The sequence below is a fragment of the Odontomachus brunneus genome, unplaced genomic scaffold, assembly GCF_010583005.1.
Source record: "Odontomachus brunneus isolate Ranch 3 - 2012 unplaced genomic scaffold, Obru_v1 Obru_scaffold_010, whole genome shotgun sequence".
NCBI classification, from domain to species: domain Eukaryota; kingdom Metazoa; phylum Arthropoda; class Insecta; order Hymenoptera; family Formicidae; genus Odontomachus; species Odontomachus brunneus.
In genome coordinates, this window is record NW_022639460.1 from 3,083,620 (window position 1) to 3,106,561 (window position 22,942).

The following is a 22,942-nucleotide window of genomic DNA, read 5'->3' on the forward strand; positions in this document are numbered from 1 at the left end:
ATCTGCACTACTGAATTGGTGTAATAAGTTAAAATGAGACATATATATTTTTTCTCACTCTAACTTATTACATATCAGTTCAGCAATGCAGCCGAAAAGAACAGACAATGGCCGCGTTCCGTTTCATGCATATGCACGCGTTTATCTACAGTTCATGTTACGTATATTGTAGGAAATGCGCGCATAATGCGTGAAACGGAACGCAACCAATGATTGACTGACAAAATGCGTCAGCTGTTCAGCAGATACAAAATTGGCGGGAAACCGATAAGCGGATTCGTGGTGTATTATAACAATATGTCATCTTGACATCATCGATACGTCAGAAATCACATGAGAGATCATTGTCTTCAACTTAATTTACAATACTCGGAGCGATTTGATAGCGTGGTATATTTCTACAGCTGTTTATCTCCTCTCCACCATGGCAATGACGACACGGAATGCCCGGCTTGGCCAGGAGGTTAGTTTTACGTACAATCGCTTCGTGCTTTTATCTTACTTCTTCTTTTATGGTTTTTTATCTGTTCCTTTAGAGATATATCACTCTTTTACTACTATTATTTTTTCTATGATTTCATTTCATTTTTCACGAAAACTTTATAATTTACTGTAAGAATACGTTTGGCTTTATGATGCATAAGATAAATCTCTCTGAGATATACTATATTTATTATATCTCAGAATAATACTTTTTCTATTTTTGACTGTCTAATATTTTATTTCTAAATAATTTTTAAAGAAGTCTATAATTTTGAACTTTACAGGTTTCTAGAACTTTGCGTCGATCACCGAGAAACTTACCGCAGCATCTAAAGGTATGTAAGTAATAACTATTTTTTAACGAAGGGATGTACATTGTTTTATAAAAATAAATTATCGTCAAATTACATTTTTTCCCCATTTCTAAACTCACGTACTCAAACTCATATATGTATCTCTAAAAATTTTAAAGTTATCTCTACTAATTTCCTTTTTTCTTACAGGAAAAATTGGAACAGCCAAAGCCTGAAAGAGAACCTGATATAGAAACTTTACCTCCAATTGTTTTCAAAGGACAAATTCAGTATGCTAATGACTTTTTTGACTGTGCCCAAATTTGTGACAATCTCATGTAAGTAGATAGGAGATTTAAACTTAAAATAAGTATCATTATCACATGTGAGATAAAAATTCTAAATTAGAAACATTAAATTTAAAAAAAAAATTAAAGGAATTAAACTAAAAAAATTAGTTAATAATTAAGACATTTGAGAATATAGAACTTTATATATTAAATATTTAATTAAAATTTCAAATTTGTATGCATTAATTTTTATCTTATTTAAATTTTGTTTTTGTATTATTGTTGTATTATTTTATTTAACATATTTTATAAAATCTTTTAGACAAGAAGTAAAATATAGTGAGAAGATCGTACCAGTAGGTTTTGACCTGGAATGGCCTTTCAGTTTTCAAACTGGCAGTGGAAAGACCGCATTGGCACAAATCTGCTTAAAAGACAGTGTGTGTTATCTTTTGCATGTGTATTCACTGAAAAAACTTCCAGCAGCTTTTGTCGAGTTTTTCTGTCATCCAAAAGTTAAACTTGTTGGTGTCAATATAAAAAAGTTAGTTGGATGTGTTATTTATAAGTATGATAAGAATAGATAAATAAATATTACCATAGCATTCTAAAAATGTTTGTTTTTCGGGTGAAACTTTAATTCGGGTATAAATTTTATTTGTAGTTTCTTTATTTAGTATTATTTAGTATTACCTCACATATTTTAATACTAATTTTATGCTTTACATTATTTTATGCTTTATACATGGTAATCCATAATTGCAAATTGATGGCTTACAGCGATGTGTGGAAGCTCGGACGAGATTTTAAGGAGTTCCCTGCTCAGAAGGTGGTAGAGAACAATTGTATGGACTGTGGAACATATGCCAATCAAGTCTTGAAGCGATCTTGCCGTTGGAGCTTGGAAAAATTGACTGCTTACTTGGTATTAATTTTTATTTAAACAGACTAATATTTAATTGAAATATCTATAAAGAAGTTATATTTAGTTGAAGAAAAGAATCGACAAGAATCCGGAAGTGCGAAGAAGCAAGTGGCACGTGCAACCACTTAGCGACGCCCAGAAAACTTATGCTGCATCAGATGCTTATGTGAGTAATTCATTAAAACTCGAATTTAATAGTAAATTTTCTTTATAATGAATTTTTTTCATGTTTTTGAATAATAAAAAGTATCAAAATTAAAATTATCTAAAAACTAAGATTCTTTGAAAATTGAAACACTTTATAAAGAAATATAATTGCTAAAGAGAATTTCTAATCTTTTCAGCAAAGTAATAACCTTCTCATGTTTAGGTATCTCTTTTGCTTCATATGACAATTGAGGCAAAGGCTGCTGCTTTAGAAGAGCAAAATCACGAAAATTCACCAAAGCCTCTACCTTAATGAAGTTCAGGTTCAACAACTATTTAAATTAAAATGCATTCGAGAGTGGTGAAGGTTTTTCTGGCCGGTCGTCTGTCGTATGGTGCCGGCCAGCGACTTCAAAAAACTTTGTCGGATCATCACTATCAGCGTTTGAGCGAGCCAGCGAACACTTTGGTGATTTTAGAACACAAACCGGTGTACACGGTAGGAATTCGCGATAAAGTATATACTGTCGAAGAAGAGACGAAATTGAAGAATCTGGGCGCAGAGTTTTGGAGGACAAACCGCGGTGGTTTGATCACTTTCCACGGACCTGGTCAGCTGGTAGCTTACCCAGTGCTCGATCTGAAGCAGTTTCGCACCAGTGTTAAGTGGTACGTAAACCAGTTAGAGTGCATGGTAATCCGTTTGTGCGCTGAGTTCGGCATCGAGGCCCAAACATCTCCTCATACCGGAGTCTGGGTCGACGATCGTAAGATCTGCGCCATAGGTATTCACGGCAGCCGCTACATTACCACTCATGGTCTGGCACTCAACTGCAACACCGATCTCACGTGGTTTGATCACATCGTGCCCTGCGGCATCGAGGGTAAGGGCGTCACCAGTATTTCCAAGGAGTTAGATGTAGATATCAAGGTTGATGATGTGTTGCCGATCTTCATCAACACTTTTCGCGATCAATTCGAATGCGAGCTGATAGAGTTTCCAACCAAGGAAGCCTTGCAGATCTTACAGGATACGATACGATAGTCACGGTCAATTGATATTATAATTAGTAGTAAGTGTTCGCGAGTTTTAAGGAAGCCTTGTCTTGTTCTTAATTGTGTTACTCTCTGCGATGTAATATTTAAATTGACGTCTTTCGATCTTTTATGTTAAGTATGGATATTTAGAATTTCGAAAGTTAATTGTTTGGTGCTTTGAATTTTCAACAGGATGTTTTAAATTGTTGGATTGTTCGACATCTTGATAAAATAATATTAAATCAATGTTAAAAAATTTTTATATCAAAGAAACTTGAAAACTGAAGATGTTAATGTCCTTAATCGTGTCTCGATAATATTTTGTAGACGTCTTCAAATTGATATCACAAGTGTTGCAAAACTGAATTTAAATTTATCACAAAATATATCTGATATCAGTTTGAAGCCCATATAAAGACAATATTTTTTTGCATTAATAATTGTTAATTCTATAATATATCGAAATGTATTAATTCTGTCAACAAATTCAGCTAAATTTATTTATTAATTTCTTTTTTAACAATTATTGCGCTTATTATATCCGATTAAAAAATATTAAATATGATCTATTAACTGCATTGTCAGATATCTTTAATGCGATTTGCATAAGTAAATTGAACATATAATTTCTGTACACCAGTAGCAAATTATCGATTATGCGAATTGTGTTTGTGTGTGTTGAATGTATGCGTGCGCATATAATAAATTTTATACTATATAAATAAAACATATTACTAATTTAATGCTAATGACACAGTCCATATACATAATCGTGTGTGTTTAAATTGAATGCGTAAAAAATTATGTAAATACGATATATAAAATACGATATTTTACATATTGCAATAAAGAAAAAATAAGGAGAAGAAAGAACATCAGAGTCGAAGAAAATGCATCGTGCGACTAGACTGATCCTGATTTAAGATATTAAAATTATAAGAAGGTAAAATGAATGCAAACTTGCATTATGTCTGAGATTGCATTACAATTGTGCATTGAATGTTAGAACTGTTAATTGAATATTGATACAAGTAAGCACGCAAGACATTTTAAATTCCAATATATGTTACTAACGTCGTATATATACAATTATGATGAAATCACAGTAATCTACAAATCCAATAAAAGATGTTAAGCATTCAATTTAAACGCGACGTCATTTGGTGAGATCTACATAGTGACGGACATATATTCTATTCTCAGTCAACAGTGATATAGTTATCCTCGAATTTCGCATTATTTCAAGTGTCATCGAAATAGAGATCGGGAATATTTCAATATATTGGAAAATTTCGAAGGATTTAATTTCTTCGAGAACCTTCAAACTTATAAATCCGTCGATATAAATTAAATATGCCTAATTGTATTAAAACTTTAAAGAATTCTTTTCAATAACACTTGAAATATAACGTATATTCGCATCATATGTTTAAAGTGATTCGAAACGCTCATCATTAGTCCGTCACTAAGTCTACGTAAAACTACTATCACTCTGTCAGCACGTGCAGGTATCTTTGATTGTAAAGCTCTGTAGTAAGAGCGCCGACGACCTCGACAGCATTGTGTAGGGAGTTGGCTGAATCCCTAACGAGTCGAATAGCTCTCTCCACGTCAGCACGCAGCTCTGTGTACTGCTTATTCAACAACAGTCCCTCCAGACCTTGCATCGCCTTCACAGCCTCCACACTGGGTCGTATCTCCATCGCGTCCGGATCGGTCGATCTCGTGGGCGCCACACCGGGCGAGTGCGGAGTATATCTCACTAACTGTTGGTCGGACTTGGATTCTGGTAACTGCGCCAAACAATAGACGGCCGTGGCGCGACTTAGGAACTTGCACCTGCGAGAAAATCGAGTTAATGAACATCCTACATTATCATATAAAAAGAAAATGAAAATCTAGCCTTTTGACAGAGTGATCACGGCTTACCGTACGGTAAGCTGAGAACCTTTCCTCAGCCCGATAGCGCCCAGAATGCCCCATCCTTGTCCCACATCATCTGCTATCGTCAACAACGCTCGTGCCAGCCCTTTCAGAGCTCTCGCAGCTATCACCGTGTTCTCGCTGTACTGGCACTGCCTATAGGCCAGCTCGCACACTTTCGCCCACAGCAGAGGCAGTTTCTCCTCCGCGATATCTCTGAATAAAGAAAATTCGTTCATAATTTTACAAAATTTTCACAATTGAGATCAAAGAAACAATAATTTTATACGACAGAAAAGATAAATAATAATCTTATTATTAAAGGTATAATAAATCCTATTTATTTTTCGAGATCACTTACGTAGTTTTAATGGCACTAATCCAATCCACCAAGTTAATTAGAAGCATGCCCTCCTCTCGGATATCCTGACAGGACGGAAGTCTCTTCAGCAATACGGAATAGAGAGCTAGCAATCTACCTTCTGACACTAGTACAGACTCCAGTGGCGGCTGACGAGGTACTACGGACTGCAGCACTATCAACACTGCCGCCCATGTAGGCCGAACGTCGTCCGTTACTAAAAACCGAGTGTGAATCAGAATGGATTGTAAGTAAGTATTATAGCAATCAAATAAATCAAATTCAATCTGAAAATAAAAGAAGTTTGTTTATTTTTTATAGATGACAGATAGAGTTACGTTTCAGAACTGTTCGCGGATTTGCTTACCGTTATACTTGAAGTAAGCCTCCAAGGCAGCTTCCATGAGATGGCCCAGAGTAGACGAAGAAGCAACTGCAATTCCGATCACTCTTAACACTCCCATTAGTACTGGACTGCTAGCTGTTCGTTCTAGCAGCCATGCTGTCCAACTAGTACGGAAATGCTCGCTTAACGCCGCGCTCTGATTCATCGAGTGCAAGAACTCGGTAATCAGCAGACCCGCTTCAGCAACCTGTTGCGACTCGGAGACAGCTGAGAGAAAAAAGAGAAAACACTTCTTAGGCTTTAGACTTTTTATTGTAAGTAAGTTGCATTCCTATACTTTTTAGATTCTTAAATAAGTGTTTTTTATTTAGTTACTTACTGTTAGTGATAACGATCTCCATGTCATCGAGCATCCGCGACAATGCAGCGTTGAACGCTTTGCTGTTGGTTGAAAGAAGAGATTTGTGTCTTGTGGTGCAGTTTATTAGCAATTTTACCGAGGAACGCACGTACATCTGTCTCTTCTTTAGGGTTGTGGGATGAAAGTGCTTTATCGTGGGATCATAGCCTGCTGCTATCTTTAGTAAGCTGCATATTCAATTATTTTAATAATTGATGCTTCTTATATACGCTACTAATACAGCACTAATCAGACTCACCTGTTTACGGCTGTGTCAATGGGATGGGTAGGATCGCCGTCCAGGCATAGAATCACTCTAGGATCGCAGCTCATCACGTGCCAATTAATCACCTGATCGTACGCCGTGGCATCGATCAAGTGCCAGGAGAAGCATTCAGATTCCGCAACTAGCTGTACTGCTTTCTCATTCTAAAATATTAGTTAGACTTTTATTTCTAAAGTTTTAGTCTCTCGTTGGTATATTTTGGTAAGGATTATATTAAATTTATATCTTCGAGCTCTTTTAGATTCTTCAATTGTCTCCTTCAATCTTACCTGCCTAACATTGGGCTCGTTTGATAGCTTCACTAACAGGTTCAACAGACAAACGTGCATCTTAGCGGCGACTGGCAATGACTGTGTGGCCATTAACTCGTTGATCCAGGTGGACCAGTTAACATAAGTGAAAACGCTGCCGAGAAACAGATGGCAGTCTGGCAAATACTGATCGACAACCTTGATCATCAATTCGACGTCATTGGCGGTGGGGTGAAAGCGATCCCACGGCAAAGAGAGGAAGTTACCGTGCACCACGTTCAACACGTGTTCCTTGACGGATGCGTGCGCGTAGTTTGACACATAGAATTGCCATACAAAACTGAGGATTTTACTGGATGCTGGCATAGTGTCAACAATGAAGCGTATGCATTCAGCGAACATCGCCATCGTCCGATTTGCGTAAGGACCGTCAGTGATAATCCATGGTAGTAGCACCGATCGATCATCGGTCAGCTGCTGGATCCACGCAGCCGTTGGCTCACGCAAGTTTCTTGTCCAATAGGGGGTAATCCACGGTGCGTACATCTCGCTCAACACTGGCCAGATTTTCTCGCACACTAGAACAGAAAAACATAGATAAGTTTACGAAATTTAGATTAAATTTATGTTGTGAGAGAATAAAATTTTCGGTATTTAAAGTTTTCAAAATCAAGAATCTTAATCAACGGTCCCATCGACTCACATTGATCAGCGAGCGATCCTCGATCAGCCTGAAGAGTCAATACGACTAGAGCGTGACCGACCATACCGAGGAATATGGTTAAAGACTCATTGTAAACTCTATATTTTGGATAGAGCCCGTATAGTCCGTACTGCAGTCTTTCTTTCATGAAATGTCGGCTTAGAAGTACAGCAGTGTCGTGCATCTACAGTCAAATCATAAAACCTGGTTAATAAATTTTCACGAAAATCTACCGTTAAATTTAAAGAATGAAACAATAAAGTCGAAATAAAATATTTCTTTTAAGTTGAAGATGTCATTTATAGAGTTGATGAAACAAACCTCTTGTCGAGACAGTAGCCTTTGTTCCGTGGCGTAATGTTTGACCTCATCCCTGATCTTCGACGGATGTATAGGCGCGCTGCACTTTGGCTTACCGCTAAGAGCTCCTAATAAATCGCGCCATACGTCCAGAGACAAATTCTGACTCTCGGATCCTCTCAATACCGCGCTCAACACTTCGCCGTAATGCTCGGGGAACTCATGCAAGAGGATGAGACGCAGGTGGTTTCGGAAGAGCTGCATCAATAATCATGGTTCGTATAATAAAATTCTCATCTTTTTCAATTAAAGCAAATGGAATCGATAAAAGTTAAAAATTTATAGAAGTTATTGAGATACCAAAACATTTAAGATGAACAAACAAAATGGATAACGCTCACTTCGTGTAACATCAGCTTTTCTTCTTCGGGATTCAAACCGATGTTGCACAACGCCTTAGAAACTAAATCTATAAAGGTAGATCTCTCACTCAATCGTGGACGGCGATAGTTTAACCAGCTACCGACGTCAAACTGTAATAGGAGTAATGATACATTGAGAGTCATAGCGAATCAAAGACAATAATACAGTTCGACTCTTACTTTCGAGAGCAATACGAAGCACAAGTCGACATTCGAGCCACTAGCTAAATCTACGACAGTTTGATACATCTGCAAGAATGTAGAAGCTCCTCCGGCAACTGGTGTGAAGTGCGGACCCAACAAGCCACCGAGACTAGGTCTTTGAATAATTGTACTCAGTAATCGCGGGCCTCGACTCTCTTCTCCGCTAATGAATAACTGAAAGCAGAATTTAGAAATTAATAAGTTATAATAATTTGTAAGATCTCAAAAGTGTTTATTAGAGAGTAAGCTGTAATGTGTACCCGGCCCAACTTCTCCAAGCAAGTAGTGATAAGCTGTTTTGTAGGTGGGCACAACGTTGCTTCTTCCGTATACGAGTCCACTAGGTAGTAGAACAGCTCGACTCCGCTCTCTTGAACTTTCTGCAATATCGCACCGTTCTCGTTGGTGTGACTGACAGTTAACTCATGCTCCAGCATTCTGAGGAACGAAAATATGAATAAAGATTAAGAAGAGCAATTGTACGATTTGTCCTAATGTCGTTAGATTTAATATTCAGATACAGCAATCTTAAATAATTTTGAAGTTTAAGTTGAATCTGATAGTACTTTCGAAAGATAAAAAATTGTTAGGTTGCTTACGCAATCAAATGATCAATGAAAACGCAGCCCAGAGTGACTTTGCTGGGTGGCGGTTGACTAGCTTTCACTAATAAATTCTCATATTCTGCTCGATTCTGAGTTATCATGTGATCCACACCTTCGCTGACATGAGCCTCTGCAACCTGTACAAAGAAAAATTTTCTTTACAGAGGAACAATCTTATTCTTTATTATATTCTTTTACGCGTTTTATTATTATAGTATTATCCTACCTTGATTCTAATAACTGCAGGACCCGCACAGTGCACCGTGGGTGGTGTGCCTGATCTGGAGCGTCTCTGACCTAGTGGCGCAGGGTCACAGAGAGCGTGCAAGGTCACTTGATTTTCGAAGATCCGATAAAGGGTCGGCACCAACTCCAGAAAACTGCAGTCTACCGCGGTGTGTTCGGAAACCATTAAGTTGTATGTCTGCGCGTAGTCCAGAACGATCCTTAGGTGCGGCTTAACGAGATCGACAACTGCGGCGACGTTGTAAAGACTTTCTCGAACTATGCAGCCCAGCACTAACTGGTTCCGGCTAAGAGGCGGCGGTGGCACCGGTGATTCGTAAGAGCCCAATCTGCGAAAGATGCGGCGAAGAGGATCGGCCGTTTCCATAGCGTTCGTTGGAGACTGACAGCATCTCAGGTACTGATTTTCAGGATCACGGAACGTCGCGCGTTCCCACTCGAGAACAGCTTTCAATTGACTTTGTTCTACTGCCCAGTGATCAACGTACTCAAGCCAGGGAGCCTAAGATGTTGATGTTGGTGAAAAGAGACAGAAATAATAACAATTTTATTAATATTACTACAATACGCTCTATAATAATGATATAATAATAATGATATAATAATAATAATGATATAATAATAATGATTATTAATGTTATTATATCTAATCACATGCAGCAATTCGATTGGCTTACTCGATCTCCTTGTACTAGCAAGATTAGTCTCTGCGGCATATATTGTGGCGGTAAAGCTGGAAAATAACACGCAGGCTCCTGAAGACGAGGTTCCTCCAGCCAAAGACTCAATGTTTTATAAAACCTATTTGGAGCATATATTTTTAAGATAAAAAAGAATTTCGTTATGTTTAAGTTTATCCTCAACTTACTTTGCGACGCTAAAGTAAAATACACGCCGTTCATCTGTCATTGGTTTTCCATTGTCTATGTCCTTCTCCCCTTTCGATCGGAAATGTTCCGTCGTTTCGTGCAAACGCTTTTTTAATTTCTTCATGTAGTTCAGGTTCATCATACCCTCGAAGAAATTTTCACCGACTCCGCCTTGACCGGTAGATCTATAACGACCCAAGAAATAAATGATAAGGGCTTTACACGGAATTGTCATTACTTTTCCGCGAAGAATAAAATGATATTCACCCTGTAATGGGAACTCGTGCGAGGAATAAACTGAAGAAATGTTGCCATAAAAGCGGTAGAAGTGGATGATCTACAGGTGTATCGAGGGCTTGCTGAGACCAGCGATAGATAGCTAGGTGATTCACTCCAAATGGTGTCACTTTTACCGTTGCACAGGCTCTCTAAAGTAATTTCCGTTATAATTGGAATTTTATATAATTATAACACTTCATTATAATTTTCGTATCCTTGATTTTTAAACCTTGAGTGCGGTGTCCAAAGATATCTTGGACTGCATGGATAGCTCTCGTAGGATTTCGCGCCACAACCCGGTTTTTATCTCTCTGTCGTACTCCTCCGCCAACAGGACTTGATACGCGAGCCATATTGCCTGGACAGTTCCGCCGAGGAGGCTCGTAGAGTTAGATGATCCTGTGGCCCAGCTTAAAAAGGAGCCGAATGATCCTGGAGTCCGATTCGATGTTATGTTCTACAAAGCCCACATTTAAACGTATGTAACATATATGCTGATAGTGACTAAAGGGCGCCAAATTATTAAAACTGAATGATCGATTTTTAAGCATCTTACCTCATTATTACCTTCTATAGCAGGCTAATAAAAAATGGTTAACAATTATTGTAAAAATATTTGATTGCTAAGTATGTATCCACTTTCCGCCGATTTCAATAGTTTGCATACTGCATTACTTAGATTACTTGAGGCACTTACGCAAAAGAGATTCTGAAACATGTTTCTCATCGTTGCTCTGGTATCTAAATGAAAGAATGCTGCACGAATTACAGTATCCATCAGGTACATCACACTATGATCTTTATTCCAATCTTGGACTAATATCAGCACATTCAGCCATAAGTGTACAAAACGTTCTGGACTGTATAAACAATATCTGCAAAGTGCAAATAATTAATATTTTTAGATATATATCTTTATAACTATATTGTAATTATTGTAATTCACATTTCTTTCTCTTCAACTCGAATCATTATTATATATTATCTATAGTTTTCTTTTTATCTTATGATTACATTAACCCTCGAATTTATAAACAGTCTTACATTGATTTATATTTTATTTCTATAGTACCGTTTGTAATGATGCAGATGCGACTCGATCATATGGGCAAACTGCTTAAGAATTGGTCCGGGAAACTCTGGGGCGATCAGATTTTTCGCTATCTTCATGTACGTGCGGTCAGCAGTAATGAGTGGTACTATTAAACTGACGAACTTATCGTTTTTCAGCAACGAGTCCGGACACTCGAGGAACAACGGCACTACACGGTACAAACACACCAGCACTTGCTCGTACTTGTAATAGCACTGTAGAGTTTGCAACTGGCCGAAGCCTTCAACGCAAATTAATGGCACTGAATGGCCCCATAGTGTCATTAGCACGGAGACGTAGCAAGCTAACGGCTGCTTTTCGCGCACTCCTTTCGTCAAGACGTCAAGAAAAGAGTCGGATTCCATGTTGGGCATATTAGAGAGACCCTCAGCTGGGTTCGATAAAATGTGCCGACACATGGCTTCCGATTGATCTAACTGATGAAGCCTTAATCTATTTACTATCTCCCAAGCCCACAGACTAAATGCCTGTTCGCTGTTCTGTGGTCTCACTATCGAAGACACCTGCAAGTCGAGGAAAAGATTGCTCAATTGAAATCAATAGTATGTAAAAAACAGATATGCATATATTTAAAAAAAAAATGTAACATTTAAATGACAATAGGATTTCAGTAAATTTAATTTTTATCTCTTTATAGCGACTCACTTGCTTTACACCTTCAGCTAATAGAGAGGCAGTCTGCGCTGGATTGTCAGGTGCGTACTTCATCATAAGCTCGACAATCATTAACGCCACTTGTCGATGTAAATGAATTGGAAGAAACAAACTGTCGTTTCTGTTAAATAATTATTTTTTAGTATATTAATAAAAAAATTTTCAATATCCTAAACAATAACGGTTAGTTTTATTATATCAGTGTTTTCAAAGAACATTAAGAAAACTTACGCATCAAAGCCCCAATTTAAATGTGTAAGAATTAATCGAGCCAAATGGTTTTCAGACGAAGTTAAAGAATGTTGATGTAACCAAGCAGATAGAATTTCCATGTCTTGTTGCTGTGGCACCCACATTCCTATCTTCAGTTCGGTGAATAAATATAAACTCAGCTGAAATTATTAAAATAGTTAATATTACTTAAGAATATTTTAATAACAAATTCTTTCATTATTGAATTAATTTATATTGATACTATTATTTTTTTTCGCGTAACACAGTTATAAATCATATGTTTGAATTACATAATTAAAATTTGTTAACAAGTATGAGAGGTAGTTTAATGTAAAAATTATTGTTGTTGCACGTACTTTTCCAACTGATACGAAATTATCTTTCAATTTATGCAGTATGTCAGACAGAAGAGTAGGATATTTGCTCGTCAGATTCGATAAAAGTGATCTCGCGTCCTTCGAGCAAGACTCTTGAGTTTTCTCACTGAGAAATCCAATCTACAATTCATTCATTAGATTAAAAATCTAATAGTAAAGAAATAGTAAATCTAGTAGTAAGATTTTAAAAATTTAATTTGTATTTTTAATAAATCAAATATTGACGTACTTGGAATAGATCAATCGTGGCCGTTCTTACAAAATCGTAGTCCTGGTAACCTCTCGCTATGGCCATGTTAGCGAAAGTAGTTAGGAGAAAGTAAGACTCGTCGCCAGGCATGTTGCATAGCTTTTCTTCAAATTGTTTATGAAGTTCAGAACAGCTTAGTTCAGCCTCCCAATCTGCAATGTTGAATATTGTTGTTATTATTTCAAAGACTTTTATTAATATTTCATCGTATTTCATTTACCTGCAGCCGACATATTTGACACTGCTACGTCGCTAGGTGCAGAATCGGTGTGTAGAATATAGAAGATGCGCCACAGAGTAGCAGGCAATATAATGTGATATGGTATCGCGGCGAGGTACTGCCAAGCGCCTAAACGTCGCGAGGAAAAGATGCAGAGGATCGCCCTTACGAAGAAACAATCGTATTCGGTCTGCAGTTTCAGTAGCATCGACTCATCAATTACCTGCACAAAAATGAAATTGATATCATTTTTTTAAATAGAATTTTCTTTAAGGAGAAGTTAAAACACAAATTTATGAGAGTATATGTAAGAATATTTAATGTAATATATATAACAAACGCGTGACCATATTTGCTGTACCTTGCTTCTGTCGAAAACTTCCCATTGATCGCTGGCATATTGAACGACGTCTCTAATTAGAGCACTGAGTCTCTTCGCCAACTGCCTATACCTTGGCGAGTCGTAAGTTTTCAGACCTTGCTTAAGAAGTCTGACGAACGTCGTGTAGAATGCAAAGAGACGTAACATGTGATGGTCTGTGATAACATTTTCCTCCTGATGATATCTATTATTCTGACATTGAATAAAGAGCACTTGCTCAAAGAGCTTTTCTAACGGAATCTGATGAAGAAGGGAAATTAAGTCGCTTTCGAACAGATTGGCGCCAATATTGGCGATATCCTCGTCTTCTTCGCCTTCTTCATCTAGCATCACCCACACTGTGTCGCCTGGACTACTCGAGGTATCTTGCAAAGATACTTGTACCTGCAAAGCAAATTGAAAGTTAAGACAAATTTATAAGTAGTAATTTCAAAATTCAATTTAACCAATAACGTTTAATAACCTATTCTTATTTAATAACAATATAATTAAAAATAACATTAAAAGTAACAGTTTATTCGATTTACAATTATTATATTTTTAAGTTGACAATTTTAGATGCAATAACTTGATTTAAAAAACAACAGAATAAATTCTCATCCATTCAAAATTACCTGTTCCAGAAATTTATCCCGTTCTTTGATCGGTAGTAGGATCACCGCGAGAGTGGCGATCATGTGATCGAGATATGGGTCACTGAACAACGAGGAGCACAATCCAGTTACTTTCGGATGCACTGGTATTTGCACGAAAGACTTGGCCCAATTCATCACGCCACCAGGACACCGTAAAATATGGTTTAATAAGAATAAATGGTCTTGCCATGTAGCGACTCTCAAGAGGATTGCCACCAATTTCGATAACCACTCTCTCGTGTCTGTGACGAACTTTCCATCCTTGAGGACTCGTCGTTGGAAATTGAACAAGATTGTAACGCACATTCTGAGCTCTACCAGCTGCGGAGCCGTCTGGGACGGCGATTGCTCCGGCAGGAGATTCGCCGGAGCTGTCTGTGGAAGGCTAACGAACTCCTAGAAGAAATAATTTGAATATTTTTACATACACATATCGCGTAAATAATCGCAAGGCGATATTAGTTTTATATATGTATATATCAATAAGAAAATAATTTAGCAATGTTAATACTTTAATATAATTTAAATTTTTACTTTAATTTTAGCTTTCTGCACTCTCGAATTAACTAGTTTCTAAATATTTTGTCGTGTGAGTAATTTTATTCAGTGAAAAACGCTGAAAAACTTACGCTAAAACTCCGAGCAACTCGTTGCACGTAATGCTCGATCTGCAGGCGCAAAGATTCTGCCTCGTAACAATATAACGCCTGGCTATTATGCAAAGTGTCCTTAATAGCTGTCAAAGTCCTAGAGAGTGCTACTAGAGTCTGCTGGTTGAAATGAGCGATTGCATACTCGTGACTGGCCGTGACTGGATTGCCGTCCTGGCATTCGCCGCTCTCAGTAATCGATGTCTTCTCCAGGTACCACAGCTGTTTCTGAGTCTCTCGACAGTTCTTCTTCAAACGATCTAACTCGTACGAGTTCGCAATCAAGTTATTTCTCACCCTCAAGTAACCCATCAGTAGTTCATGTAATCTGTGTTGCTGCCTCAGTGGCCCACACCTTAATTGGGTTTCTGTGAACTCGTTTACAAAGGCATCCACCAATGCCAGTTCTTGATTATTGTACAAAGATGCTAGTTGCTGATCTGTGAATGGTCTGACTTCCTTGAACACATTCTGTGTGTCTTTTTTGCTCTCTAAAACTTCCATTTGTTTTTGGCATGGAGATGCTACACTTAACTCTTCAGAAATCTGCACTGCTTGATTTGGCTCTTCAGTGGTAGTTGATGGAATATCAACTAGCTGAATTGTAGTGACACTTACTTGAACTTGCTCTATTTGACTGTTCAAAGTATTATTGGCTGCTGAGAAGGGTACGACAGTGTCAATTTCATCATAAGTATTTTCATCTAATGGCAGTATCTGGAATGTATAACATATAAACTATAGTATATTCTGTCTATATTAAAAAATGAATAATATTCCATTTATATGTTTGTGTGTATATATATATCACTATTATTATATTATTTCATGTTCATAATTTGTAAGGAAACAAAATATGAAGCTTTAAAATGAAATAGACTGAAATGCAAATATTCAATTATAATTAAATTTCTTTGCTGTGGTATATATTTGTTGTGTGTTCATTTATAGTATATAAATATAAGAAAATTTAAACATTCATATGTTTTATTGTTCAACTAAGATACCTTATTGACTGTTTCTACTTGCAAGTTGCATTCGTTTTCATGAGCTGCTCTCTCAGCAATCTCCTTTTCATAAACATCAGTATCAATGGCTGCAGAATGCAATTCACTCTCCATATTCTCCACACCTTCACCCTTTGGATAATTTGTGGGTGATTCCCCAAGTAAGCACTCAAATTCTTCCAATGTGGGAGCATCTGGTATCTGATGTTCCAGAACTGATTGACGTTGCTTTTCCCGTTTTTTCTTCTAAGAGAGGAACACAAATTGGTGTTTCAAAAACAAAAGGTAATTAAAAAATCAAATTTATATAAATAAAATTCAATTCCATTAATTGAAATTTCACTTTAAATCAATCAGAAAACAATCAATTAATATCAACATCAATTAGAAAATGCCCATGTTTTTACCTGTCGTTGCTTCTGCTTCTCCATGACGAAATAATACGATGACAAAGCGGCCGGGTTCACTGGATCAATGTAGATTACTAAGTGTCTTCTGCTAACACTCTCGGAGGAGTCTTTGTTGAAACTCAGAATAATTTTAAAGGACCGACTGACAATATGTTGAGTATCGACAAGAATGATTGAATACGACGAAGATTTTGACGTTAATACTTTGCTCGTTCATAGAGGTGTCCAGTGCGTTTCTTGTTGTCTTGTGCATCGTCTTCGCTTCGGCTAATTGCAGATAATTTTGCGACAACGTCATTAATACTTTGATAGAACTGCTGTTGATCAGCTGGTCCAAACACAATGTCACTGATCATTCGATCACAATACCACTATGAAATTACAATTTAAAAGAATCGAAATCGAGTGGGTATTTTAGTCCGGTAAGTGCTGCCACCTTTTAAGATATGCGATAAACTAGAACGCAGTTTTTATGGTAAAACAGTATTTTACCGACATGAGGAAATTCTAACGTGAATCAATATGTATTATTGCAATATATGTATATGTATAATATGTATTTATTTTCACTTAATTAATGAACTCTTCTTCATAAATTTATATAAAAAGTGAGTTTAGAGCACACAATAAACTGACTTTCAGTATAATCACGTTTGTGTTTTCATCGATGTGTATTCGCCAATAAAGACGCCATTAGTTATCGGTTACGAATTAGCACTTGCATCGATTATCTCGATCAGTTCCGTATTTTCTTTCGCCGAAACTTCCGGCAGCTTCTTGTTACTTCCTGAGATGGCCAGTTGACTTCGGATCTAAAGTCGATAGTGACAACGACATATCAGTGTCATTTCGGATTGTGCGCGCGGAATGCAAGAGGACGGTAATTTAGGAAACTTTTAATAAGTCCTGCATAAATGTACAAGCGCATAATATAAAAAACGTGCTGCACACTCACTCTATTTTTGTGCGATTGTATTCTTCTTTGACACAACTTACGAGAATCATCGCGATCGTAACGTTGCCGAACACGCAGTATGTTGACCAGTGTTCGTCTAAAAAAAAAGAATGCTTGATGAGATCGAACGTTTGAAAGTATAATGAAGTATAATGAACACACAAAACAGAAACGATATTTACTGCTGATATTAAAAATCTATGATATACGCAATATGAATTGTGTGTAGATTTTCAGTACTGGCAGTGAATATCAGAACGCAATCAAAATATGATTTGCCAAAGGTTGGAATTTAAAAACTGAAGGTAAAATGTTCTCACTCATCCACGGCAGAAAGTACGAGAAATAGAAAAGCGCGCCGACTAGGTTCGACAAGAAGATCATGTAGCCGCCGACAATGGCCTCAGAAATCGGAAACGCAATCTCGGCGGCGAGCTCGAGGAAAAGGGCGGGAGTTGACCAACTGGCTGATATCCCCAAGATCACCGCGGTGTAGAGCTCGCCTTTATGAATGGCCAATATTCGATCATTCAGCAGTAGTACCCAAAGGAACATTGCCGATGAGATTGTCAGCAGAATATGGAGAGCAATCTTCAGGTGACCTTGAAACATGTCCGCCAAATATGACGCCGTCAGACTTAAAGCGCTGCTGAGAATGATCGTCCACACAGCTAGTCTGTCCGCTTCTTCCTGAAGTTAGATGTCCTGATTTTCTTTCAAAATTTTAGAAGTTGAAATTTCGGAACGTTAATATCGTTAGATATTAAATCTCGATGCACTTTGGTACATTCAGTTTTGAAATATTGAAGACAAACATTTTTTTCTTCAAACCATGCTGACCTGTGCGATGCTAGAGCCAAAGGTCATTGGCATCATTGCCAACCAAGGTCCACTCACTCCTTGACTAAGAGCAGCAGCCAAGCAGAGACTCCACATATTTTTATTCCTATAGATAATAGTTTCTGGTCTGTCATTAGTTAGATGATATTCGAGTGCAGAGCATGTGATCTCTTTGGAAAATAAATTGCAGCTCTGTTAATTATCCCACTAAAACTTGAATATTTTTTTAATTAGGAGTTATAAGAGTTTTTTATATTTACTGTTTTTTATAAAAACAATCTTAGTTTTGAGGGATAGCATAGTTAAATAGAATAGAACAATATATTTATATGGCTTTAATATTAAAAAATATATCCTATGCATTTTTTTTGTTAAAGCTAAGTTAATTAGAATATCAGTATATATTCAAAATGAAAAAAAAACTATGAAAAAAAATATAAAAAGGATCCATCCCTTGTGGGGATCGAACCCACGACCTTTGGATTAGAAGTCCAACGCGCTATCCTCTGCGCCAAAGGGACTTGGTACTCCTCTGAGAAATGAAAGGTAAAGAGCGTGTGTTAATCTATCTACGAGAGAGTGCTTGTTTTTGAGAGAGAGGGAAATTGCCTAACCATGTTAAGATTTTACCTCAGGAGATGTAGAATCGATTTTGTGAGACCAATACGTTCGGAAATTTTGGAAAAGGCGACCGAATAGCAGGGTTCTTTAGGAAAAAAACACAAGATGCCTGTCAAGATCAGAAATTGACCAACGAATTCTGGAACGATTACAACTTAATTAAAGTTATTTACGGCTCGAATAGTTTTGTTTCTCTCTTTGAACGTACCGATCCTCATAAAAGATAAAATTTGCGCTCTCAATGCCACGGAATGCGTCTTATCGAAAATGGTACTCCCGCTGAAACTCAGTTTCCACGTTAAAGAGGTAGAATTAAACGCAGCTGTGCTTCCCACCACGGCCGGCCCAATTAGATAGGAAACTGCCATTCCCAATTGATTGCAAGCGGAGGATATTCCTGCAATTGTGACAGATTCACTCAAAGATATTCACAATAATATATGTACAATGTAATTACATTAAATGTACAACTTTAATGACAATAACTACTGTTTTTATTTATGATTTGTTACTTTACAACTATAACCCTAACAGCACGCGACGCACTGCGTATCATCCCATTTTCGTACTCATTGTACTGTGATCATCTGTGACGTACTAAGTTGAACGCTAGAACGTCACTTATAGTATCATTCAGTTTTCTTTCGCGCGCGAATGTTCTCAGATTTCACTCAGGGATACGGAAATGATACGTACGCTTTTCTATCGCGTGCGTACATTCTCAGGTTTGACTGAAATGATACATACGCATTTGTATCGCGCGCGTATTTACTCAGAACGTACTCAGTCGATCGCAGTACATATGAGAACATTCTGAGATGATCGCAATATACGCATTGCGATCTACTCAAAACGTCCTCAGAACGTCCCTGTGCTGTTAGGGAACAGAACAAGTGCGACGCTAACATAGAATATAGTGGAATAATGGTAGTTTTAATTATACATATTAGCGAATACCGGTGGCAGTTGTGCGTTCTCCGGGAGAGAACCAGATCGCGGAAACGAGCGTCGTGGCAGGACCGAGGATCACTCCCGATAATCCGTTCAGTATGGCTGCGGTGTGCGCTGTTCTGAGTGAGAAAAGTATCCTCTTTTAACCTCGATCATTAATTATAATCCATTCAAAATGTAACGTACATTGTGAAAATGTTCTCATTGGAGGAAACACATCGAATGAAAGTTGCTAAGGTCGACAGAATTGCCGCCATTTGTAGAGGCATCAACAGATCTGGGAGGTATTTTTATATTCGATTCTAATATTGATCGTCGTTATTAATGTTTAATATCATTAATATTATTAACATTATATTGCTCATATCAATTGCCATGTCACATATAATTGTTGTATTTATTGTTATTATCATTTATTGTTAACATATTTGAGACATATTGAATAAAAATAGCGTATTTGACATTACGTATGGCGTTTACAAGGAGACCTTTATTGTAGAGAAGCCAACAGCATGGCACGCAGCATGTAAGATAGCTGATGCATCCCCAATTTGAGAGCAGGGCTACCAAAGACTGGTTCCAGCCTGGGAAGGCCAATAAAACAGAACCCGCGATCGGGCCCCAAGTGTTCCACACGCAGCTTTGCATGCACAGAAGCGCGCAGAAAAGAGCCAAGGCCAGCCAGGCCTCTTTCCGAGATTTGAGACACGACTCTATCAAGTTGGAAGTCTCGTCTTGGCTACCTGCGGATACGATCGGATCGCGCATTTAACAGCATCAGTCAACGATGTGAGTATGGTATCGATAATATGACGCGAGGACGCACGACGGGATATGTAGTTTCGACGTAATTCTAAATTTCCTGTACTGTGCGCCAGTTTCCGCGAACGTATCTCGATGTTTCTGAATATCCTTTTGCTGCTCCTCGGAAACTTGCTGGGCAAACTGCGACACTTACATAACCGCGTCATCTCAATTAAGATCATCGCGTTGGTGTCGATGGCAAGAATTAAGAATTAATCAGCAACGTTCAAAGGACTCATTGCTGAGTACACACGGTGATCCGTTTTTTAATTTGGCAATCGAGCCAAATTAAATTCTGTGCTAAAATCAATGAAACTCATCACAGGTGTAATAGGATCTTATCTGAATGATACAATATTAGATTCCATCTATCAGAATCTTATTGCACGATATCAAATGAGAATTAAAAGATGAATCAAGTGCAGTAGTGTTTTCATGTTTCTAATACTTTCCAAGCCTTAACATAAACTTTTAAAAAAATCTTTGTGTCCCGTTTTAATATTATTAAAAAAGTTAAAAATAATTCAATATTTTAATATATAAAATTTTTGTTGCTACAATTCCGTTCTATTTATTCAGCATCGATCGAGCCGAAGCTACACCGCGTAGCTTCGCTGTCTCGCTGCCTCGACCAAAAAAGGAAACGCAATAACAACAGTAATAATAATAATAATTCGTTCTCTACAGGAACGCGTCAATAAACGGCGCACACCTGCCGCTGGTCGTCGTTGCCTCGTTGTCGTCGTTATCATCATCGTCGTCGTCGCGTCGTCGTCGTCGTTGTCATCGTCGTCGTCGTCGGTGGTGGCGGCGGCGACGACGGCGTCGCGTATTGACCGCGGGGATAACGATAATTGTATTGTCGCATCGTCGCCCGACTACGACGACGACAACGACGACAACGACTACGAGGACGACGAGGAGGAAATCAGCGTGAGCGTAATAATCGTAATGCCGACAATAGGCGGCGCACAAAGGGAATTAGACACCCATATATACAAGCGCGTGCGAAACCCATATACTCGCGCGAGCGCTCGCGTTGCCCGGCGCGCGGAGCCGCGCGCATGCCTCGCATACCCCGTTTAGCATCCTGCCGCCGTCGGGGTTGGCTCCTCTCTAATTACATCGATCTCCACCCGCCACCCGATTGGTCCGGCATCCAGCATCCGCCTCCGCCGCTCCACCGCCGTCGTGCAGATAAATCTCACGCGAACGTGAAACAATCGGATCATCCGGGTAGTCACGGGGGGTGAGGCGAAATCCGGAGGGAGGAGAGGAAGATACGGTCCATGATGATGCTGTGAACGCGCTGCGGAGAGCGGCTGCAGCGGAGTTTTTTTAGCTGCTGCGCGTTTAATAGAGATTGCGTGGGAGCTTGTTGTTGTCATTGTTGTCGTTGTTGTTGCTGCTTTTATTTCGTTGTTGCTTGATCTTTTGAGGGATGGGATGTGTTAATGCGGATGGGACGGATCTTTGAATTGGGGATTATCGAGATGATATCGCGATATCGTGTGAAATGGAAGTAAAATGAAATGAAATATCATTATTGAATGTTAAAACGGTATTGAGATTATATTTTATTTTTACACAGAATTTCCTGCACAGTTTGTTGAAATATTCCAATTGAATTACAATTACACACACACATATTCGATAAAATTGCAAAATTACTGCACGAAATTATACGCAAGCTACTATGCTTTGTATGTGGGAATTACTGTTGAAGTTTGGATTTGGAAAATAAAATTTCAAAAATTTAAAAGTTTTCAGAGAAACTTAAATATATAAGACTACGAGAGTCGTATAAAATTTAACTCTCTCTCGTCGTGTTTCACAAATTCGAACTCGCTTAAAATTCTACAATTGAAAAGAAAGAAAATAATAGATATGTTAGCGGTAGACCATACTAGGAGAGTGATATGGTTTTCAATCTAAGATTAAAATCAAAAGAGGAAAGAAGTAGAGAAGCATTCGAATGCCAATAAGTAGCGATAATCAAGGCGTAACAGGACGCGTCGTTTCACCGCGAGAAAATTGAAAATCCGGAATGAACCCAACCAGTAATCTCGCTGTTCACGCTAAACCGCGCGCGTTCTTTCATTCTCGTTCGTGAAAGCCCCCTTTCATTTCCTCGCGAAGCAACGCATGATTGGTATCGCGGTTATTAAAATAAAGTTGTTTCGAAGCTGCTCTCTCTCCCACTATCTTTCTGACAATTTATTATCACTTGCTTTATATTGAAAATTAATATATTCTGTGAATAAATTAATACACACACACACACACACACATGTATGTATGTATATATGTATATGTTCTGCAAATATTCTTATGTGCAAGAAGAAGATGCAAGTAAAATTATCTAATGAGAGTTACATAATTTCACTTGAGACATTTAAAATATATTTTGTCTCTTTTGTCTTTTTACAGGTCGAAAACTTACAGAAAGATGAGAAGACATCTAAAA

At 38.0% G+C, this 22,942-nt stretch overlaps 4 protein-coding genes and 1 non-coding gene across 8 annotated transcripts; 2 read left to right on the plus strand and 3 right to left on the minus strand.

Annotated features, from left to right (window-relative positions):
- The first annotated feature begins 258 nt into the window (after window positions 1-258).
- LOC116840609 (Werner Syndrome-like exonuclease) lies at window positions 259-2,505 on the plus strand. Of its 2 annotated transcripts, none has more exons than XM_032807515.1 (7): window positions 259-463; window positions 768-818; window positions 987-1,114; window positions 1,389-1,610; window positions 1,847-1,991; window positions 2,056-2,157; window positions 2,362-2,505. In XM_032807515.1, exons 1-7 carry the CDS (start codon window positions 425-427, stop codon window positions 2,449-2,451), a joined length of 777 nt encoding a protein of 258 aa, XP_032663406.1. In that variant the 5' UTR covers window positions 259-424; the 3' UTR covers window positions 2,452-2,505. The 2 variants fall into 2 exon arrangements, with proteins under 2 accessions (XP_032663406.1, XP_032663407.1); XM_032807516.1 differs by lacking the exon at window positions 259-463 and adding an exon at window positions 474-515.
- LOC116840611 (putative lipoyltransferase 2, mitochondrial) lies at window positions 2,456-3,903 on the plus strand. Its single transcript, XM_032807518.1, has one exon. The coding sequence runs from the start codon at window positions 2,485-2,487 to the stop codon at window positions 3,181-3,183; it is 699 nt and encodes a 232-aa protein (XP_032663409.1). The 5' UTR covers window positions 2,456-2,484; the 3' UTR covers window positions 3,184-3,903.
- Window positions 3,751-16,664, minus strand: LOC116840602 (ectopic P granules protein 5 homolog). 2 transcript variants are annotated; one of them, XM_032807503.1, is made up of 31 exons: window positions 16,302-16,325; window positions 15,895-16,140; window positions 14,867-15,604; window positions 14,217-14,633; window positions 13,582-13,986; window positions 13,221-13,443; window positions 12,980-13,152; window positions 12,730-12,870; window positions 12,371-12,531; window positions 12,131-12,260; window positions 11,444-11,988; window positions 11,069-11,246; window positions 10,928-10,951; window positions 10,601-10,828; window positions 10,360-10,520; window positions 10,092-10,277; window positions 9,901-10,024; window positions 9,204-9,725; window positions 8,972-9,114; window positions 8,633-8,810; window positions 8,349-8,546; window positions 8,148-8,279; window positions 7,768-8,004; window positions 7,447-7,630; window positions 6,762-7,321; window positions 6,466-6,635; window positions 6,186-6,394; window positions 5,828-6,073; window positions 5,461-5,677; window positions 5,106-5,315; window positions 3,751-5,015 (listed from the first exon to the last, which is right to left on the minus strand). In XM_032807503.1, the coding sequence occupies exons 1-31, from the start codon at window positions 16,323-16,325 to the stop codon at window positions 4,664-4,666; spliced, it is 7,662 nt and encodes a 2,553-aa protein (XP_032663394.1). In that variant the 3' UTR covers window positions 3,751-4,663. The 2 variants fall into 2 exon arrangements, with proteins under 2 accessions (XP_032663394.1, XP_032663395.1); XM_032807504.1 differs by lacking the exon at window positions 10,928-10,951 and having other exon boundaries at window positions 4,664-5,015; window positions 16,302-16,664.
- A 264-nt stretch (window positions 16,665-16,928) lies between these two features.
- LOC116840478 (solute carrier family 49 member 4-like) lies at window positions 16,929-19,762 on the minus strand. Of its 2 annotated transcripts, none has more exons than XM_032807250.1 (7): window positions 19,678-19,762; window positions 18,929-19,117; window positions 18,730-18,859; window positions 18,100-18,312; window positions 17,580-17,949; window positions 17,260-17,356; window positions 16,929-17,116 (listed from the first exon to the last, which is right to left on the minus strand). In XM_032807250.1, exons 4-7 carry the CDS (start codon window positions 18,193-18,195, stop codon window positions 17,041-17,043), a joined length of 639 nt encoding a protein of 212 aa, XP_032663141.1. In that variant the 5' UTR covers window positions 18,196-18,312; window positions 18,730-18,859; window positions 18,929-19,117; window positions 19,678-19,762; the 3' UTR covers window positions 16,929-17,040. The 2 variants fall into 2 exon arrangements, with proteins under 2 accessions (XP_032663141.1, XP_032663142.1); XM_032807251.1 differs by lacking the exon at window positions 19,678-19,762 and adding an exon at window positions 19,178-19,260.
- Trnar-ucu lies at window positions 18,548-18,620 on the minus strand. Its single transcript has one exon. It is a non-coding gene; the product is annotated as a tRNA-Arg (tRNA).
- Window positions 19,763-22,942: the final 3,180 nt, after the last annotated feature.

Bases quoted from the DNA above. Each gene is read 5' to 3' on its own strand.
- LOC116840609 (XM_032807515.1), top strand. From the start codon at position 425: ATGGCAATGACGACACGGAATGCCCGGCTTGGCCAGGAG. The intron at 1,115-1,388 runs GTAAGTAGATAG...AAAATCTTTTAG, and splicing joins CAAATTTGTGACAATCTCAT to ACAAGAAGTAAAATATAGTG. The intron at 1,611-1,846 runs GTTAGTTGGATG...GATGGCTTACAG, and splicing joins GTTGGTGTCAATATAAAAAA to CGATGTGTGGAAGCTCGGAC.
- LOC116840611 (XM_032807518.1), top strand. From the start codon at position 2,485: ATGCATTCGAGAGTGGTGAAGGTTTTTCTGGCCGGTCGTCTGTCGTAT.
- LOC116840602 (XM_032807503.1), bottom strand. From the start codon at position 16,325: ATGGAGAAGCAGAAGCAACGACAG. The intron at 11,247-11,443 runs GTACTATAGAAA...TGCACTTTGCAG, and splicing joins CATCTGCATCATTACAAACG to ATATTGTTTATACAGTCCAG. The intron at 5,316-5,460 runs GTAAGTGATCTC...TTCTTTATTCAG, and splicing joins ATTAGTGCCATTAAAACTAC to AGATATCGCGGAGGAGAAAC.
- LOC116840478 (XM_032807250.1), bottom strand. From the start codon at position 18,195: ATGTGGAGTCTCTGCTTGGCTGCTGCTCTTAGTCAAGGAGTGAGTGGA. The intron at 17,357-17,579 runs GTGAGAACATTT...CTTTTTTTTTAG, and splicing joins GTACTTTCTGCCGTGGATGA to ACGAACACTGGTCAACATAC. The intron at 17,117-17,259 runs GTGAGTGTGCAG...TATCGACTTTAG, and splicing joins TACAATCGCACAAAAATAGA to ATCCGAAGTCAACTGGCCAT.